A 21,274-nucleotide genomic window follows, 5' to 3' on the forward strand; every position below is an offset into this window, starting at 1 on the left:
CAGATTTACAGTGCAGGTAGCTAGTGCCAACAACAGGCAGTATTTATGTTACATTTATTTGATCTTTTTAATATTTTCAATACCTATTTTGTAATTTGTATTTCATTGGCCTGAACTATAATTCATGTAGCATATTTTTTAAGAGTTTAATTAGAATACATGTATTTTGTATTTTCTAATACAAATATATACTTGCAAGTAGCCCACTTAACTAAAACATTCTCGGTAACGGTAACAATCTTTTTATTTACTATGACTGTGGTATATTTAAGCAATAAGGCACAAGGGGATGTGCTATATGGCCAATATACCACAGCTAAGGGTTGTTCTTTATCACAACACAACGCATAGTGCCCTTAGTTGTCACACCCTGATCTGTTTCACCTGTCTTTGTGCTTGTGCCCCCCCCCCTCCTCCAGGTGTTGCTCATCTTCCTTCCTCATTATCTCCAGTGTATTTATACCTGTGTTCTCTGTTTGTCTGTTGCCAGTTTGTCTGGTCTTACCAGCGTGTTTTCCCATCTCCCTGCTTTCTCAAGTTCTGTTTCCCCGGTTCTGACCATTCTGCCTGCCCTGACCCCAAGCCTGCCTGCTGTTCTGTACCTGCCTGACTCTGACCCATTTACGAACCTCTGCCTGTCCTGAGCCTGCCTGCTGTTCTGTACCTTATTGACTCTGCCCTCGATTATGGACCGCTGCCTGCCTTTGACCTGTCTTTTGCATGCCCCCTGTTTGGGTCAATAAACATCTGTGACTCTAGCTGTCCGCATCTGAGTCTTATCCTGAGTACTGATATTAGCTGTGGTATATTGGCTATATTGTATCACAAACCCAGAGGTACCTTATTGCTATTATAAACTATTTTCCAGTGTAATTAGAACAGTAAAAATAAATATTATGTCCTACCGATGGTATGCGGTCTGATACCACGGCTTTCAGCCAATCAGCATCCAGGGCTCTAACCACCCAGTTTAGATCTCATTTACCTTAGTTTYATACACTGACTAAATAACTCTGGAGAGTTGCATCTGCTAAAGGACTGAAATTTAAATGTAAAAATGAACACTTGCAAAGCATACTGCTGGGTATGATGCTAATGACCTCTGCCTCCAAACAAGACCAAATTTGATCAAAATACAGGACATGCTTAATATTTACCCATTAAAGGTTTAACACCCGCTATCACTCTGATCMGTCCTCTATATACATTCAATTGATAGGGCACTACTACCACATATCAGTAAAAATCAAATCAAATGTTATTTGTCACATGCGCCAAATACAGCAGGAGTAGACCTTACAGTGAAATGCTTACTTACAAGCCCTTAACCAACAATGCTTTAAGAAGTTAAGAAGAAAGTGCTTTGTTTCTGGACATTTTGAGACTAGTTGAACCAACAAATGCTGATGCTCCAGATACTCAACTAGTCTAAAGAAGGCCAGTTTTATTGCTTCTTTAATCAGAACAACAGTTTTCAGCTGTGCTAACATAACTGCAAAAGGGTTTTCTAATGATCAATTAGCCTTTTAAAATGATAAACTTGGATTAGCTAACACAACGTGCCATTGGAACACAATAGTTATGGTTGCTGATAATGGGCCTCTGTACGCCTATGTAGATATTACATAAAAAATCTGCCGTTTCCAGCTACAATATTAGTCATTTACAACATTAACAATGTATACACTGTATTTCTGATCAATTTTATGTTAWTTTAATGGACCAAAAAAATMGCTTTTCWTTCAAAAACAAGGACATTTCTAAGTGACCCCAAACTTTTGAACGYTAGTGTACATGTAGGTAYAGTTAAAGTGGCCAGCATTCTGGTGGTACAGKATTAAAGTGGTACAACATTCTCACTAACAGGTGCAACAAATATAGACACTTCCAGAGCAAGACTGGAAATATGGTAATCAGCCAGCGATTCTTTCCCATACCTCAAAATGTGTCCACAATGCACCATAATTTACAGAATGCTGAAGTAAATACACAGCAAAACAAACATTATTGTTAAATTGTATGTTAATAAAATTACAGCAATTGCTCACAGTGAATATGTAATTATATATTACAGCATACCAATCAATATTTGGTGTTTTATATTACTTGCACTTGTAATGGCTCTGCAACTGGATCCTGTACTTCCTGACGGGCCAACCCTAAGTGGTGAGAGTAGGCAACATCACCTCCGCCACGCTGACCCTCAACACGGGGGCCCCACAGGGGTATGTGCTTAGTCCCCCCCCCTGTACTCTGTTCACCCACGACTGTGCACGCATGACTCCAAAACCATCATCAAGTTTRCTGACGACACGATGGTGATGAGACCGCCTACAGGGAGGAAGTCAGTGATCTGGCAGGGTGGGGCCGGAACAACAACCGCTCCCTCAACGCCATTAAAACCAAGGAGCTGATTGTGGACTACAGGAACAGGGGGGCGGGCACACCCCCATCCACATTGACTAGGCTGCAGTGGCGCAAGTCGAGCACTTCAAATCACTAAGAACTTAAAAATTGGCCGCACACATGCGCACAGTCGTGAAGAAGGCGCAACAGAACCTCTTCCCCCTCAGGAGATTGAAAAGATTTGGCATGGGCCCTCAGATCATCAAAAAGTTCTACAGCTCTACCACTTAGAGCATTTTGACTGGTTGAATCACCGCTTGGTATGGCAACAGRACCGCCCTCGATCGCGTGGCGCTATAGAGGGTGGTGCGGCTAGCCCAGTAGATCATTGGGACTGAGCTCCCTGCCATCCAGGACCTTCTATGTCAGGCGGTGTGACAGGAAAGCCTGAAAAATCATTAAAGACTCCAACCACCCAAGCCATAAACTGTTCTCTCTGCTTCCGCATGGCAAGCTGTACCAGTACATCAAGTCTGACACCAACAGGCTCCTGAACAGCTTCTATRCCCATGCCATAAGCCTGCTAAATATTTAACTATATAGCTAACAAAATGGCTGCGCAGACTATCTGAGTTGACCCATGTATRTTATTCTTATTCTCTATAAACTCTCAAAGGGCCCTACACACTTACACACACTGACACGCCAACACACGTACAAACACTCCATCATTTGCTCACACACACACATAATATGTACAAAAATGTATACGGACTCTACACACACGCACACCCAATCATCATATACGCTCTTGCTACTCTGTTTATCATATTTCCTGATGCCTAGTCACCTTACTCCTATACATATCTACCTCTATGGATTCAGTATCCCTGCACATGGTAAATATAGTACTGGAACTGCCCATTTATATAGCATGCTTACTTACTTTATTGTCTTCTTATTTCTTATTTTTATATTTTGTGTTTTTGTTCTACCTTGTTGATTTTAGTATTACATTGTTATTTATTACTGCATTGTTGGGGTTAGAGCTTGCAAGAAAGGTATTTCATTGTACTTGTGCATGTGACATTAAKACTATGAAACTTGAAACTTAAACTGGCAGTGACTACAGGCCAAACACTGAACCATTAGAGGRTKTTTTATTTGGTTATGCATAAGTCATACATCATTCAAATGGTATTCAAGTTAAAAAAGTTTAAAACAAGATATTCAAACAATTCAATAAATGCTAAGTCAATAAATCAATCAGTTATTATATGAAAATAAAAAAAAGCCTCATTACAAAAGGAAGAAAAAAAACATTTAACCAAAATTCAAACTATTACTATCCGTCCGTCTTCATTTGATAGTGTTTGTTGGAAAGTAGATTTCGCCTGTTTGAGTTTCGAAGTTTTTTCTGYAGTGGTTGGTCTGGTGGAGTGGTTGCAGGTCTGTCTGTGTCATTTTAATGGAGGTGGGTAACAGTTGGTGTCTGGGTTGGAAACTGGGAACCGTGTTGGTGTTGGGGCCGGGACTGGAGACCAGAGGTGCTGGGTCTGGTGCTGGGGACTGACTGGGAAAAAACAGGAACRGCGAACTGGGGCTGCTGCAGGTTCTGGGTCGGGATCTGGCTCTGTAGAGYGGAGGAAGGACAACCTGAGGAGCAATCAGACATACAAGGGAGCCCTAGACCCAGAGGTCAATGGTAGTACTTACCTGTGGTCCGCTCGTGTCCYCTCGCACCAGGTGAAGGTCTGGTCTGGTCCCTCCTCTGTGCTTCYTCTGGTGCTGGGACTGGTACTGGAACCCGGGATCTGGATTGGTGCTGGATCTGCAGAAAGGAAGGAATGACAACCTGAGGAGTAAACAGGCACAACAAACTGAAAGGGTGCATACTGCCARCTAGACTAGAGTCTAGACACTAGAGTGTTGTTTGAACAGGTATAAAGCCAAGGATGGCGTTTTACTGCCACCTATAGTTATGGTATGTTTGRTCACAAGTATAATTCATTGTCTGATCCCTCCTGATGACCCAGATGGAATCATATGATCCTTCCTTCACCCAAGGAAGGCCCACCCAGTTCGCTACTTTAAAATGGTGAATCCCTAAATAGCAATGTCCATGGCAAAACAGTTTTTCCCATCTATAGTCCTCTAGCTAACTCTATGGTGGTAAATTCCCACTTTGTTATGAACGCAACGTTACATAATTCATAACCCAACCCCTGTCCGGATGTGGACGTGGCAGACAGCCACGACACTTCCGGTGCGAATGTCTMCTTAGAGAGAAACCAGAGAAAGGATTAGCAGAACATCAATCCCGGGAAGACATCGCTTTGAAGTATTGACGGCCAACGGGCTTCGGAACTGGTTCTGAACAGGAAACAAACGTCTGCTTGGCTAACTTGTTATTTAACCCAGTTGGAGGTGGGTTGTCGAGTTGTACCGTGGTGCAGTGTGTGACATTCCTTMAAAGAAAACATAGGATTGGGATTCCGTGGTGGTGCTCTAACGCCCAGAATGCTCCGATTCAAACTCTCATTCAACAGCTCTTTAAGCGTTATGTCAAAAATACTATCGTAATTTACTCTCGTTTACGGCCGGTAACGTTATGTACTTCCAAAAAAAAGTCTTAAGAAAAATATTTAAAATGCCTGTTTGTACATTTTTATTTAACGTTGGACCTTTTTTGGAAGTACATACCGGCCYTACCGTGATTAAATTTAGATAGTTYCTCAGRGAAACTCCAWATTTGCTGATCAACGAACGCATTTTGACATGACAACGCTTGTAGAGATGGTGAATGGGAGTTTGAAWCGGAGCTTTCTGGACGTTAGYGCCAGAGGTCTAACGCACAGATACTGGTTCTTCTAACTAACGTTACATGCTAATTTAACTCGCTACATAGCCAACAGGATAGCCACAGCTGATTCTTATTTCCATGATTAAAAGCAGTGTGTAAATTAGGCCCAAACTCTCAACTAGCTGACAAAGGTTCGTGCTTTTAAGTTTCGACTGAAGACTCAGTGTATAGAAACAAATATGATTTATTCTCTGCCTGGTCTGGACCATGAATAATCATTTAGCTAACTAAGTTATGTCAAATGCGACATTGGTTGCTGAGGTTAGCTAACCAAKCGCGCTAGCTACTCTTGCCTGGCTAGCCAGCTAACCCCAAATACCTCTGCTGCGTTGTTCTTTGAAGTGTTCAATATACTCTCGTGGGCTGTATTGACCAAGTAATCTGAGCAATTTGAACGAGAATCATTTGCTAGACAGARTTAGCTAGCTAATTAGATAGCCAGTCGTAATGTTAGCTAGCTACTGCACGTTCGACTGTTTTTTGCCAAAGCCGCTACGGCGAAGATTGGTCATTCAACAGGCCTYTCARGCTAATAGATACACGGATCCAACMGTATTGTATTTCTAGCCGTGGCAACTTCTACATTGAATTATTGAAAGAGCTGCGTTGGATGAAACCGTGTTTGTCATAAAATAATATTGCTACATCAGCTAACAAGCCAGCCACGGTAACCTAGTAACGGTTGTAGCTAGCTAACCGATGCGAATTCCATTGGATGAGACTAGCRAGCTACTATAGGCAATGAGTTAACGTTACATCAATTATTTCAATTTCATGGTCCAGTCTTTCTTGTGACTATCGGTGCCTTTAACCTGCTCGTTTAACCTTTAGGAAAGACATGTTGTAAGGTAAGTGAATGAATGCTCAATAGCCAGTTACTCTCAGCTACTAGTATGCGAACAGTCTTGTTGACAAGTAAAGTTAGGTGGTGTAACGTTAGCTAGGCCTACTTTCAGTGTTCAGAGGACAGGACACTACAGCATAGACTAACTATGTGATTGTATGGCTYCCTGTCAGCCTAGCACATGACGTTTGATTGAGCATTATGGTTCAACAAGATCTGATTGATCAGAAGTTGGTCCGACTTGTTGTATAGCTAGGGTTGTATTGGTGGCTCACAAAGAGAAGTTAAGTGTGTTTAAAAGAAAATTAAGTGGTGGGAACGTCATCCTCCTGTTTGCCAAACCCAATACCATGTCAGGTCTGTAGTAGGATAATTAACCCTTTACACTCGTTCCTGTATCCGGTTTGAAAATGGCAGATTTTGGCACTGGTGAACGCCTAAATTGGAATTACAGTAACATGCTATAGTACATAATGTCAGCTCACCGTCTCCGCTTCACAGCTCTGTATGGGTTTACGATCTGAACATGAMCACCTCATGCGACAAGAAGTTGCCCCATCCCTCCCGCTAATTGGGCAACCTTTGCAAATGTTTTGTTGTCTGAGTGAGGGAAATGCTGTAAATTAAGAGGACTCAATGTATTTTGAAAGATGACCGTTGAGGATTATCACTACAGCTTTGATTTCATACAAGCAAGCCAAACACCCATCCAAATGTGCTCTTCACATTTCCATATCATAAACCTCATGTAATATACAATATTAATGTTTACAAGATGGCATGGCGTCATACCCTGGGTGGTCCTGAACAGAATGWGTCTGTTGTATCYTGGAGAAAATGTTCCACGAACCACACATCTGAATGCACCCATGACTCCATTCTATGCGCACRCAAATTACCATCTGCTTCTCTGAATTGCCTTATGAAAGCCTAACACTGTAASATRGTATATTATAATTTAGCTAGTCATGTTGMCAATTGAACACACTTTCAAATCATGCCCACCTGAACCCYATCGTGATTTATAATGGACCGTTTTGGGATTCTGGGATCAACAGTAATTGTGTAAAGACTGGAAATGAGTGATGTTCCAAACAAAACAACTACAAGTGTGCTTGGTCTAGTTCCTTAATGGCACAGAGAGGAGAGCGCAAAAAAGCACCTTGTAGTTGAAGATCATTTTTTTGGACATAAAAGTGCATTGAAATGACTTGGGATCCGTGCACACTTTGGAGAGGTGTGTGTGGCRACTTGGAGACACCAGTTAGWCCTCTCTCTCAAACCCWTGTCATTTTTTTGGTCCTATGTTGCAACTACCCCAAATTTTCCAGGAATAATGAGTGTATCCGGAGTTTTCAGATTTTGTTATCAACAAATGCGGCAAAAAGTACAATAAATGTCAAATGCACAAAATCAACAGTAATGTTTCGATTGTCAGTTGAACTGTAGTCATCTTTAGTCTAATTTCCCCGTTATCTCCAAWCTGTTCCCTTTTAATTGCTACCATGGTTATTCATATACTTTCCATATTTCTTCTGTATGAAACATTTAAATGTAGCCCTATCCATGTAGGCCAATTCCCATGAGCTTAAGGCCGTGCCTAGTGTGTACTGAGGTGTATTGTGAAGGCGTGGTCTAGACAAACAATACACAGAGCTGATATAGGTGTGTTTCAAWCTGTCACAGGGAATGTGACTCAGCTATTATAGACATACACTACTGGTCAAAAGTTTTAGAACACCTACTCATTCAAGGGTTTTTCTTTATTTAATTTTTTTTTTTACATTGTAGAATAATAGTGAAGACCTGAACTATGAAATAACACATGGAATCATGTAGTAACCAAAAAAGTGTTAAACAAATCTAAATATATTTGAGATTCTTCAAYTAGCCACCCTTTGCCTTGATGACAGCTTTGAACACTCTTGGAGTTCTCTCAAACACCTTCACCTAGAATGCTTTTCCAACAATCTTGACATTTTTCAGATTGACTGACCATCATGTCTTAAAGTAATGATGTACTATCGTTTCTCTGCTTATTTGAGCTGTTCTTGACATAATATGGACTTAACCCTATTTGGTAAAAGACTATCTTCTGTATAACACCCCTACCTTGTCACAACTCAACTGATTGGCTCAAATGCATTAAGAAGGAAAGACATTCCACAAATTAACTTTTAACAAGGCACGCCTGTTAACTTCTTATGGCTGCAATCCCGTTAACGGGATGATATGACAACAGCCAGTGAAAGTGCAGGGCGCCAAATTCAAACAACAGAAATCTCATAATTAAAATTCCTCAAACATACATGTGTCTTATACCATTTTAAAGGTAATCTTGTTGTTAATCCCACCAAAGTGTCTGATTTCAAATAGGCTTTTCAGCAAAAGCACCACAAACGATTGTTAGGTCACCCGCAAAATCACAGACAAACAGTAATTTTTCCAGCCAAAGACAGGAGTCCAAAAAGCAGAAATAGAGATAAAATGAATCACTAACCTTTAATGATCTTCATCAGATGACACTCATAGGACTTCATGTTACACAATACATATGTTTTGTTCGATAAAGTTATATTTATATCCAAAAACCTCAGTTTACATTGGCGCCATGTTCAGAAAATGCCTCCAAAATATCCGGAGAAATTGCAGAGAGCCACGTCAAATAACATAAATACTCATCATAAACTTTGATGAAAGATACATGTTTTACATAGAATTAAAGATACACTTGTTCTTAATGCAACTGCTGTGTCAGATTTCAAAAAGCTTTAGCCAAAAGCACAATATTCATAATCTGAGAACAGCGTTCAGCCACAAAAGCAAGCCATACAGTTACCCGCCAAATTGTGCAGTCAACAAAACTCATAAAAATAATTATAGATCTTCACTTCGCTGATCTTTGTCGGAATGCACTCCCAGGACTCCCACTTCACAAGAAATGTTTGTTTTGTTCGTAATGTCCATCATTTATGTCCAAATATCTATTTTTGTTAGCGTGTTGGTAAACAAATCCAACGTCAGGAAGCGCGTTCACTAAAAGCTGACGAAATGTCCAAAAGTTCCGTAACAGTCAGTAGAAACATGTCAAACGATGTATTGAATCAATCTTTAGAATGTTTTTAACATATTCTTGAATAACGTTCCAACCGGAGAATTACATTGACTTCAGATGAGCGATGGAACAGAGCTCCCTCATGTGAACGCGCATGGTCATGGCACGAGCATGGTCAGGTCATGGCAGACCTGACTAATTCCCCTCTCATTCGGCCCCCCTTCACAGTAGAGGCATCAGACAAGGTTCTACAGACTGTTGACATCTAGTGGAAGCCGTAGGAAGTGCAAACTCATCCATATCTCGCTGTGAATTCAATAGGATCTTGGTTGAAAATCGACCAGCCTCAGAATTCCCACTTCCTGTTTGGATTTTTTCTCAGGTTTTTGCCTGCCATATGAGTTCTGTTATACTCAGACATCATTCAAACAGTTTTAGATACTTCAGTGTTTTCTATCCAATACGAATAATAATGTGCATYAATTAGCAACTGGGACTGAGCAGGCAGTTTACTATGGGCACCTCTGTGCACCTTTTATCCAAGCTACTCAATACTGCCCCTGCAGCCATAAGAAGTTAATTGAAATGCATTCCGGGTGACTACCTCTTGAAGCTGGTTGAGAGAATGCCAAGAGTGTGCAAAGTTGTCAAGGCAAAAGGTGGCTACTTTGAAGAATCTCAAATATAAAATATATTTTGATTTAACACTTTTTTGGTTACGACATGATTCCATATATGTTATTTCGTAGTTTTGATGTCTTCACTATTATTCTATGATGTAGAAAATAGTAAAATAAAAACCCTTGAATGAGTAGGTTTTCTAACACTACCGGTCAAAAGTTTATGTAACTGACTGTCAGTGACATGTAGCTGTCCACAGGCTATATCATCTCATGTTACTGTAACTACAAGCAGTCCAGCACATTGACTAGGTTTGAGACTGCGGGTGTGAAGCTAAACAGGACCTGGGCTGCATCTCAAAACTCTAGTGCTTTTTCTCTCCTCTGCACTGATCGATCAAACAAATGATAAGRGAAATAAATATGGTGGATGCCCTCTTGGAATTCTCTCTCAGCTTTCCAGATTGTCTACATCAGCATTGATGGAGAAGGAGACCAGGAGACTATTGAGATGCAGCAGCAACCCATGTCTGAGGTGTTGGCTGCAGTACAATACTGACTCCATTACACAGCTGCTGGCCTGGTTGTGCTGAGTAGGCATGTATTCTCTCTAGAACCAGGGGAACCCAGACTGGTAGGGTGARCTTAGTGGGTTACTACATCAACCTGCTCACACTCTTTTCACCTTGAGTCATTATTGTTTTTATTTCACCTTTATTTAACCAGGTAGGCTAGTTGAGAACAAGGTCTCATTTACAACTGCGACCTGGCCAAGATAAAGCAAAGCAGTGCGACACAAACAACAACACAGAGTTACACATGGAATAAACAAACATACAGTCAATACAATAGAAAAAGTCTATATACAGTGTGCAAATGAGGTAGGATAAGGGAGGTAACGCAATAAATAGGCCATAGTGGCGAAATAATTACAATATAGCAATTAAACACTGGAGTGATTGATGTGCAGAAGATGAGTGTGCAAGTGGAGATACTGGGGTGCAAAGGAGCAAAATAAATAACAGTATGGGGATGAGGTAGTTGGATGGGCTATTTACAGATGAGCTATGTGCKGGTGCAGTGATCTGTGAGCTGCTCTGACAGCTGGTGCTTAAAGCTAATGAGGGAGAAATGAGTCTCCAGCTTCAGTGATTTTTGCAGTTCGTTCCAGTCATTGGCAGCAGAGAACTGGAAGGAAAGGCGGCCGAAGGAGGAATTGGCTTGGGAGTTGACCAGTGAAATATACCTGCTGTAGCGTGTGCTACCGGTGTGTGCTGCTATGGTGACCAGTGAGCTGAGATAAGGCGGGGCTTTACCTAGCAAAGACTTGTAGATGACCTGGAGCCAGTGGGTTTGGCGACGAATATGAAGCGAGGGCCAGCCGTCGAGAGCATACAGGTCGCAGTGGTGGGTAGTATATGGGGCTTTGGTGGCAAAATGGATGGCACTGTGATTGACTGCATCCAATTTGCTGAGTAGAGTGTTGGAGGCTATTTTGTAAATGACATCGCCAAAGTCAGTTTTACGAGGGTATGTTTGGCAGCATGAGTGAAGGATGCTTTGTTGCGAAATAGGAAGCCGATTCTAGATTTAATTTTGGATTGGAGATGCTTAATGTGAGTCTGGAAGGAGAGTTTACAGTTTAACCAGACACCTAGGTATTTGTAGTTGTCCACATATTCTAAGTCAGAACCGTCCAGAGTAGTGATGCTAGACGGGCGGGCAGGTGTGGGCAGCGATCGGTTYAAGAGCATGCATTTAAGAGCATTGAAGTTCGTCTGGAGGTTAGTTAACAGTGTCCAAAGAAGGGCCAGAAGTATACAGAATGGTGTCGTCTGCGTAGAGGTGGATCAGAGAATCACTAGCAGCAAGAGCGACATCATTGATGTATACAGAGAAGACTCGGCCCGAGGATTGAACCCTGTGGCACCCCCATAGAGACTGCCAGAGGTCCGGACAACAGGCCCTCCGATTTGACACACTGAACTCTATCAGAGAAGTAGTTGGTGAACCAGGCAGTCATTTGAGAAACCAAGGCTGTTGAGTCTGCCGATAAAAATGTGGTGATTGACAGAGTTGAAAGCCTTGGCCWGGTTGATGAATACAGCTGCACAGTAATGTCTAATGACCAGCTCGGAAACCAGATTGCATAGCGGAGAAGGTACGGGGGGATTCGAAATGGACGGTGATCTGTTTGTTAACTTTGCTTTCGAAAGACTTTAGAAAGGCAGGGCCGGATGGATATAGGTCTATAACAGTTTGGGTCTAAGGTGTCTCCCCCTTTGAAGAGGGGGATGACCGCGGCAGCTTTCCAATCTTTGGGGATCTCAGACAATACGAAAGAGGTTGAACAGGCTAGTAATAGGGGTTGCAACAATTTCGGCGGATAATTTTAGAAAGAGATGATCCAGATTGTCTAGCCCGGCTGATTTGTAGGGGTCCAGATTTTACAGTTCTTTCAGAACATCAGCTATCTGGATTTGGGTGAAAGAGAAATGGGGGCAGAAGGTGGTCTATAGCAAGCGGCAACGGTGAGAGACTTGTTTCTGGAAAGGTGGATTTTTAAAAGTAGAAGCTCAAATTGTTTGGGCACAGACCTGGATAGTAAGACAGAACTCTGCAGGCTATCTCTGCAGTAGATTGCAACTCCGCCCCCTTTGGCAGTTCTATCTTGTTGGAAAATGTTATAGTTAGGGATGYAAATTTCAGGGTTTTTGGTGGTCTTCCTAAACCAGGATTCAGACACGGCTAGGACYTCCGGGTTGGCAGAGTGTGCTAAGGTAGTGAATAAAACAAACTTAGGGAGGAGGCWTCTAATGTTAACATGCATGAAACCATTCTTCTCTCAGCGTTGATAGCAGGGGCTCACTTCCAYCTACAGGGATTCTTACCCTAACGAAGCAGGGCAGTCCCGTGTGGCTAAAAGCTGACCTCTTTTTCATGGAGCACGTGCGCCTAAGTTTAAATGTAGGCGAACAAAAAAATTCAGGAACACAATTAAAAATATTTGAGTTAATAAAGCTAGAATCCTTAATTTCTCTTGACTCACTGGTGCACCTAAATAAATATTCTAATTCGCACAGCTAATTATTTAGGCAAATATGCAAGTAAAATAGTGTCACTGTAGAGCCCTACCCCTGGAATGTCAAAACATTCACGTTGCTGGCCCAGTCTAGCACTGTCAGGGCAGTAAAGTTGATATAGAAATCAAACCCTGCCTCTGGAGTTAAATGCATGTTAACTTCTCCCAGCTCTAGGTATGAATTGAGGATGAATGTGAACCAGCAGCCTCCCATGGCATCTCCGTACGGCCAGCCCCAGCCTGGCTATGGCCAGCCTAGCTACGCTCCCTTGGGAGGCGGCTACCCCGGCCCCTACGGACCCTACAGCGGCCCCGCTACAGCCTACCAGCCTGGGGCTCCACAAGGTACGTCTGTCCCTCTTTCTCTAACCTTATCCCTCTGGTTCGCTTCTTCCCTCTTGCGTCTTCTTCCTGTCTGTTTCTGTTCTTCCCAAAAGCTAGCTTGCCTTCTGCAAGGTAGAGAGAGTCTCTGTGCCCGTTGCAAAGTTTACTCATTGCCTTTCCTGTGTCTGTGTGAGAAAGAAAGGGAACTAAACCTGTTTGGATGTATTTGATTGAATCAGTGTGAATGCTTGTATGTGTTCCTCCTCYCCCGTCTTTCAGCATTTCTTTTCCTCAGTACATGGTGTCTGCCTCTTCTTGTCTTTCAGGTTATTCTACCTATGCCAGCTTTCCCTCTAAGGCTGTGGCAGCTAACCCAGTCTCTGACCTGCCCTCTCCTCTTGACTTGGGTAACTGCTTCCTCTCGGTTCCTTCCTCCTACCTACACTCTTCTCCAGCCCGCTGGTCATGTGGCTGAGAGCAATGGTTCTCATGAACCACTTAAAGTTCCAAATCTATGATGTAGCTTTCTCACATGACGTTACCTGCAAGGTATTCAAAATACCAACGTATACGGTATACCGCCCAACCTTACCTTAGGATGACTAACTTTACCAACGTATACGGTATACCGCCCAACCTTACCTTAGGATGATTAACTTTACCAACGTATACGGTATATCGCCCAACCTTACCTTAGGATGAGGAACTTTACCAACGTATACGGTATACCGCCCAACCTTACCTTAGGATGACTAACTTTACCAACGTATACGGTATATCGCCCAACCTTACCTTAGGATGAGGAACTTTACCAACGTGGGTTTTTTTGGCAGGAAGTAATCCTCCATTTAACATTCTTGCATTGGTGACATAACATTCATCATAGCGGATGATGTAACTTCAAGAATGCATCCGCTGTGTTTCAAACCTGTGGTCATTGCAGGCAGGTGCCTAACGGCCTCCCTCTCTCTCAGGATCTGCCAGGGGCCCCACTCCAGTCTCCACCAACCAGGCCTACTCCCAGTATGCCCAGGGAGACATTCAGAATGGACCCCCACCTATGGATCACTCTATGGCTCAGCCAGCTCACAGGTCAGACAACACACATGAAGAGTATCCAGTAGACTGTGTGTGTGTGTGTGTGTGTGTGTGTGTGTGTGTGTGTGTGTGTGTGTGTGTGTGTGTGTGTCCAGATGTTTGTGTGTGTACTGAGTTGTTTTTGTGTACGTGTGTCCAGGCCTCCAGTGTCTCAGCCGTATAGCCAAGGTGCTATGAACTTGTCGGGGCCACACCCTTCTTACCCCCAGCAGTACCAGGCACAGCCCTCCATGCAACAGATGACCAATCAGATGTCAGGGATGCAGGTCGGGTCAGGCCCCCTCACCTCTACTGGGCCGGGATATGGTAAGAAATTATTTAGAATGAATCAATTGACGAATTTCGTGCCGAACTTTGCATCCTACTAAACACAACTCTAGTTACCGATTCTTGCTGAATTTAATGTTCTCGGCTCTTTCACCAGCTCCAACTCCCAGCTCCAAGCCTCCAATCAGTGCTGCCTACTCCGCTGCAGCCCCTCCCTCCTATACCCAAGCTGCTCCCCCAGTGTCTGGTGCCCCATCCCAGCCTCCCCCTCCCAGTGAGCCTGCAGCCCCCCAACCTTACTATGATGGCCCTCCTCCCTCTCAACAACAACACTTCCCCTCCTCCGCCCCCCCTCCCTCACAACCTTCCCTCCTCTCCATACTCGGGTCCTACCCCTTCCAGCCAACCATGGGCCCTGCAGACTCTCGACAACAGTCCTTCCCACCTGGCCCCCCTACCCCTGCTCAGCAAACCTTCCCCAACTCTGCTCCTCCTCCAGTCTCCCAGGCCTCGTATCTCTGGCCCCCCTCCCCTCTCCCAACCTGGCCCTTTCCCACCTACCTTTGCACCCCCTGCCCAGTACCCTGCCCCCAGCCCCCGTCTCCAACCCGGGCCACCTCCCTTCCACTCTGGCCCCCCTCCCCAATGTCCTATGCCACCCCCTTCCATGTCCCAGCAGCAGGCCAACCACCTTCCCCCCGGCCCCATGCAGCAGCCTCCTCAGCCTGGCATGCAGGGAGGATACCCACCCCAGCAGAATGGTGAGTACACTATGTTCAAACCCCTGTACAACTTCAACCAGACAGCTGGCTTACTTTTGACAACAAAATGTTGTCTTAGTAGGTTCACCATTTTCTAGCTAATAAACCAGAAGAGCTTCTAATAGATGGATAAATATTTTTCTCCCTAGGTGCATTTGGGCAGCCCAGAGGCCCCCAGCCCGGCTATGCAGGCCCACAGTATCCTGGGCAACAGAACTACGGAGCAGGCCCTGCCCCCACCACTGCCCCCACACAGAAGAGACTGGACCCTGACTCCATCCCCAGCCCGGTAAGACACAAACACACACGCACTCTCCCAATCCCTATCCTGCTAACACATAAACACTTTGTCCTGTGATGTATTTGTGTGTTGGTGATAATGATGTTAGATATTGTARCGTGTGTGTGTTTTTGTTTAACTATCCTTGTGGGTACCAGAAGTCCTCACAAGGATAGTAAAACAAGGAAAAGTGGGTACATCTTGCTGGTCCCTATGAGTAAAAATGCTATTTTGAGGGGTTAAGGTTGGGGGGGTTACGGAAAATAGGATTTTGGATGAGAATCAATTCTTTCAAGGATAGCAACACAAAACTGCATGTCTGTCTAACAGTGTAACCCAGTCCAAGTTGAGCATGTGCTTCAGACTGATGATCTGCTGGCCTTCTCTCTGATCACTGACTAATCTAGAACCAATAATCCCAGTCTGGACAATCAGTCAGGGATTTAATAATCCTGCTACAGAGTTATTTTCATCCTCTTGTCTCTTTGTCCTGTTTTTTTTTCTTTTGGTTTGTTTAATTTGATGATTTGCTGGACAAAACTCTGTTGTGAATGTAAAGCAAGTGTCTGAMCTGCCGGCTGTGCAGAAATTCAGACATAGAATAGACCCAGATGCTATCCCCAGTCCAGTAAGTCTCCTGTTTACCTTGTAACCCCTATGCCCTTCCCCGTAAATCATTATCCTCCTGTCTACACCCTAACCTGTATGCCCAAACCCCGTAAACCATTATCCCCCTGTCTATACCCTAACCCCTATGCCATACCCCTTAACCCATTATCTCTGTCTGCACCCTAACCCCTACACGCTAACGCTTCTGCTATACCCCTTAACCAATCATCCCTGTCTGCACCCTATGCACTAATCCCTGACCCCAGCCCAGCAATCTTCTGTGTCCTCTCCGCTTCACTAACTGCTACACCCGAACCTTTGAACCCTAACCCTGTGATCAGTGTTTCCGCTGCAATCATTTAGCTGTGGCGCTGCGCAGCGTCAAAATCATTGCCGCCACCGTCAAAAAATATGGAACATGAAAAAGTATTTCTGAAGCGTACTTTAAAGATGCTGGAAAAGTCCACATTGACTTTTCCTCTGCAAACAAAACGATATCCAATAGAGAGATCAGATAACCCCGTAGTAGAATAGTTTATCTGTTTACTGAGTTGGCTTGTGTGTTCTATGTGAGATCAATGCGCCTTCGAGAGGAATATTTAAGTGCCATAGGGAGGGAAACATGCATTCTGACAAGCAGTCAATGCACAACAATTCTTGCAATCGTGGGGAAAACTGAAGTTAAAAAAATWAAATTAAAATAAACCTTTATTTAACCAGGTAGGCTAGTTGAGAACATGTTCTCGTTTACAACTGCGACCTGGCCAAGATAAAGCAAAGCAGTGCGARACAAACAACAACACAGAGTTACACATGGAATYAACAAACATACAGTCAATAATAAAATAGAAAAAGTCTATATACAGTGTGTGCAAATAAGGTAGGATAAGGGAGGTAAGGCAATAAATAGGCCATAGTGGCGAAATAATTACAATATAGCAATTAAACAGTGGAGTGATAGATGTGCAGAAGATGAGTGTGCAAGTGGAGATACTGGGGTGCAAAGGAGCAAAATAAATAAAATAAATAACCGTATGGGGATGGGCTAGTTGGATGGGCTAGTTGGATGGGCTATTTACAGATGGGCTATATACAGGTGCAGTGATCTGTGAGCTGCTCTGACAGCTGGTGCTTAAAGCTAGTGAGGGAGATATGAGTCTCCAGCTTCAGTGATTTTTGCAGTTCGTTCCAGTCATTGGCAGCAGAGAACTGGAAGGAAAGGCGGCCAAATGAGGAATTGGCTTTGGGGGGTGACCAGTGAAATATACCTGCTGGAGCGTGTGCTACGGGTGGGTGATACTATGGTGACTAGTGAGCTGAGATAAGGCGGGGCTTTTACCTAGCAAAGACTTATAGATGACCTGGAGCCAGTGGGTTTGTGACGATATGAGGCGAGGGCCAGCCAACGAGAGCATACAGGTCGCAGTGGTGGGTAGTATATGGGGCTTTGGTGACAAACGGATGGCACTGTGATAGACTGCATCAATTTGCTGAGTAGAGTGTTGGAGGCTATTTTGTAGATGACCTTGCCGAAGTCAAGGATCTTAGATACCCTAGTAAAACTGACTATGTTTGGCAGCATGAGTGAAGGATGCTTTGTTGCGAAAATAGGAAGCCGATTCTAGATTTAATTTTGGATTGGAGATGCTTAATGTTATTGTGAGTCTGGAAGGAAGTTTACAGTCTAACCAGACACTTAGAATATGTGGACAACTACAATACCTAAGTCAGAACCGTTCAGAGGAGTGATGCTGACGGGCGGGCAGGTGTGGGCAGCGATCGTTGAAGAGCATGCATTTAGTTTTACTTGCATTTAAGAGCAGTTGAGACCATGGAAGAGAGTTGTATGGCATTGAAGCTCGTCTGGAGGTTGTAACACAGTGTCCAAAGAAGGGCCAGAAGTATACAGAATGGTGTCGTCTGCGTAAGAGTGGATCAGAGACTCACCAGCACAAGAGCGACATCTTTGATGTATACAGAGAAGAGTCGGCCCGAGAATTGAACCCTGTGGCACCCCATAGAGACTGTCAGAGGTCCGGACAACAGGCCCTCCGATTTGACACACTGAACTCTGTCTGAGAAGTAGTTGGTGAACCAGGCGAGGCAGTCATTTGAGAAACCAAGGTGTTGAGTCTGCCGATGAGAATGTGGTGATTGACCGAGTCGAAAGCCTTGGCCAGGTCGATGAATACTGCGCCACCAGATATGTCTCTTATCGATGGCGGTTATGATATCGTTTAGGACCTTGAGCGTGGCTGAGGTGCACCCATGACCAGCTTGGAAACCAGATTGCATAGCGGAGAAGGTACGGTGGGATTCGAAATGGATGGTGATCTGTTTGTTAACTTGGCTTTCGAAGACCTTAGAAAGGCAGGGTAGGATAGATGTAGGTCTGTAGCTGTTTGGGTCTAGAGTGTCTCCCCCTTTGAAGAGGGGGATGACTGCGGCAGCTTTCCAATCTTTGGGGATTTTGGGGATCTCAGACGATACGAAAGAGGTTGAACAGGCTAGTAATAGGGGTTGCAACAATTTCGGTGGATAATTTTTGATTGTTTAACCAGGCTGATTTGTAGGGGTCCAGATTTTGCATCTCTTTCAGAACATCAGCCATCTGGGGGAGGCTTGGTCAAGTTGCTAATGGTCTTTGTTAAAGAGGGGYATCTTCCCAGCTTTCCAGTCCTACTTTATTTATTTCTAACCTCCTAAATAGCGCAAACTGCACCAATTTTTATGCCCAGATTTTTAGCAGTGGCTTGGTTAAGCATGTTACCGCTCCACAATAGGCTGTGACTGCATAGGGTGCTAAATGTAACACGGGTCAATTCTATCATAACTTGGTGTAAAACCCCACCTTATTTTCATCCATTTGAGTAGAAATTCGATTTTMAAAAAGTCACCAGAAGTGAGCTTCTCAGTCCTAGATACCCCCCACCCCCCTGTGACCTTTTCCTCCCCCACTGCTACATGTTTTTTTCCAGAGGAAACACTGCCCTGACCCTCTGGAGCCCACCTTTGCCTCTGGCGGTAGACCATGCTCACTGTGCTGATACCCCCCCACCACCACCTCGCATGCCAGCCTGCAGTATCTCACTCACGACTCACCCACAATTCCTTGCATTGTGAAGTTTGTCCACGATCATTCTACATTTGTGTTACGCCCTACCTAGTGGTTTTGGTGTGTTGTGCACTGTACTCTACAGTGTTGCTGTGCCATTGTGTTAGTATTATGGGATTTAGGGCTGCACGATATGGGCAAAACATAGTATTGCAATTTGACTTGCTATATACAGTGCATTTGGAAAGTATTCAGACCCCTTGACTTTTTCCGCATTTTGTTATGTTACAGCCTTATTCTGAATTGGATTACTTTTTTAAAAACTTTTTTTTCATCAATCTTCACACTACCCCCATAATGACAATGTGAAAACAGGTTTAAAAAATTAAAAAAAATAATAAAAAAAAAACGTATTTACATAAGTATTCAGACCCTTTGCTATGAGACTCGAAATTGAGCTCAGGTGCATCCTGTTTCCATTGATCATCCTAGGTGTTTCTACAACTTGATTGGGGTCCACTTGTGGTAAATTCAATTGATTGGACATGATTTGGAAAGGCACATTTGAAGAGGGGATGACTGCGGCAGCTTTCAATTTTTGGGATTTTGGGATCTCAGACGATACGAAAGAGGTTGAACAGGCTAGTAATAGGGTTGCAACAATTTCGGTGATAATTTTGATTGTTTAACCAGGCTGATTTGTAGGGGTCCAGATTTGCCTCTTTCAGAACATCAGCCATCGGGGAGGCTTGGTCAAGTTGCTAATGGTCTTTGTTAAAGAGGGGGATCTTTCCCAGCTTTCCAGTCCTACTTATTTATTTCTAACCTCCTAAATAGCGCAACGCACCAATTTTTATGCCCAGATTTTTAGCAGTGGCTTGGTTAAGCATGTTACCGCTCCACAATAGGCGTGACTGCATAGGGTGCTAAATGTAACACGGGTCAATTCTATCATAACTTGATGTAAAACCCACTTTATTTCATCCATTTGAGTAGAAATTCGATTTGAAAAAGTCACCAGAAGTGAGCTTCTCAGTCTAGATACCCCACCTGTGACTTTTCCTCCCCCACTGCTACATTTTTTCAGCGGAAACACTGCCCTGACCCTCTGGAGCCCACCTTTGCCTCTGCGGTAGACCGTGCTCACTGTGCTGACCCCCACCACCACCACCTCGCATGCCAGCCTGCAGTATCTCACTCACGACTCACCCACAATTCCTGCATTGTAAGTTTGTCCACGATCATTCTACATTTGTGTTACGCCCTACCTAGTGGTTTTGGTGGTTGTGACTGTACTCTACAGTGTGCTGTGCCATTGTGTAGTATTATGGGATTTAGGGCTGCGATATGGGCAAAAACATAGTATTGCAATTTGACTTGCTATATTACAGTGCATTTGGAAAGTATTCAGACCCCTTGACTTTTCGCATTTTGTTATGTTACAGCCTTATTTCTGAATTGGATTACTTTTTAAAAACTTTTTTTTTCATCAACTCTTCACACTACCCCATAATGACAATGTGAAAAACAGGTTTAAAAAATTAAAAAAATAATAAAAAAAAAACGTATTTACATAAGTATTCAGACCTTTGCTATGAGACTCGAAATTGAGCTCAGGTGCATCCTGTTTCCATTGATCATCCTAGGTGTTTCTACAACTTGATTGGGGTCCACTTGTGGTAAATTCAATTGATTGGACATGATTGGAAAGGCACACACCTGTCTATATAGGCCCATAGTTGACAGTGCATGTCAGAGCAAAAAACAAGCCATGAGGTTGAAGGAATTGTCCGTAGAGCTCCGAGACCGGATTTGTCGAGGCACAGATCTGGGGAAGGTACTAATTAATGTCTGCAGCATTGCAAGTCCCAAAACACGTGGCCTCCATCATTCTTAAATGGAAGACGTTTGAACCACCAAGACCTTCCTAATCTGAGCAATCAGGGGAGAAGTAGCCTGGTCAGGGAGGTGACAAGAACACGATGGTCACTCGCTGTGCAATGTTTATTTCACGTTTTTTATCTAAAAACCTGTTTGCTTGTCATTATTGATGGAAAAAACGATTAATCA

The 21,274-nt window shown here is 43.6% G+C and overlaps 2 protein-coding genes and 1 pseudogene across 2 annotated transcripts in view; 2 read left to right on the forward strand and 1 right to left on the reverse strand.

Annotated features, from left to right (window-relative positions):
- LOC111977547 (synaptopodin 2-like protein) overlaps nucleotides 1-4,812 on the reverse strand; it is a 46,266-nt gene extending 41,454 nt beyond the window's left edge. Inside the window, exons 1-3 of the mRNA XM_070448185.1 lie at nucleotides 4,793-4,812; nucleotides 4,063-4,177; nucleotides 3,859-3,979 (exon numbers count right to left, since the gene is read on the reverse strand). Coding sequence (XP_070304286.1) covers nucleotides 3,859-3,979; nucleotides 4,063-4,177; nucleotides 4,793-4,812 — 256 coding nt within the window. The remainder of the gene's footprint in view (nucleotides 1-3,858; nucleotides 3,980-4,062; nucleotides 4,178-4,792) is intronic.
- The window catches only part of LOC111978192 (glutamate dehydrogenase, mitochondrial), a 346,877-nt gene extending 339,815 nt beyond the window's left edge, over nucleotides 1-7,062 (forward strand). Inside the window, exon 9 of the mRNA XM_070448220.1 lies at nucleotides 7,045-7,062. Within this exon, the coding sequence (XP_070304321.1) occupies nucleotides 7,045-7,062 (18 nt within the window). The remainder of the gene's footprint in view (nucleotides 1-7,044) is intronic.
- The window catches only part of LOC111977548 (protein transport protein Sec24C-like), a 34,111-nt pseudogene continuing 17,430 nt past the window's right edge, over nucleotides 4,594-21,274 (forward strand).

Source organism: Salvelinus sp. IW2-2015, linkage group LG18 (assembly GCF_002910315.2).
Source record: "Salvelinus sp. IW2-2015 linkage group LG18, ASM291031v2, whole genome shotgun sequence".
Taxonomy (NCBI): domain Eukaryota; kingdom Metazoa; phylum Chordata; class Actinopteri; order Salmoniformes; family Salmonidae; genus Salvelinus; species Salvelinus sp. IW2-2015.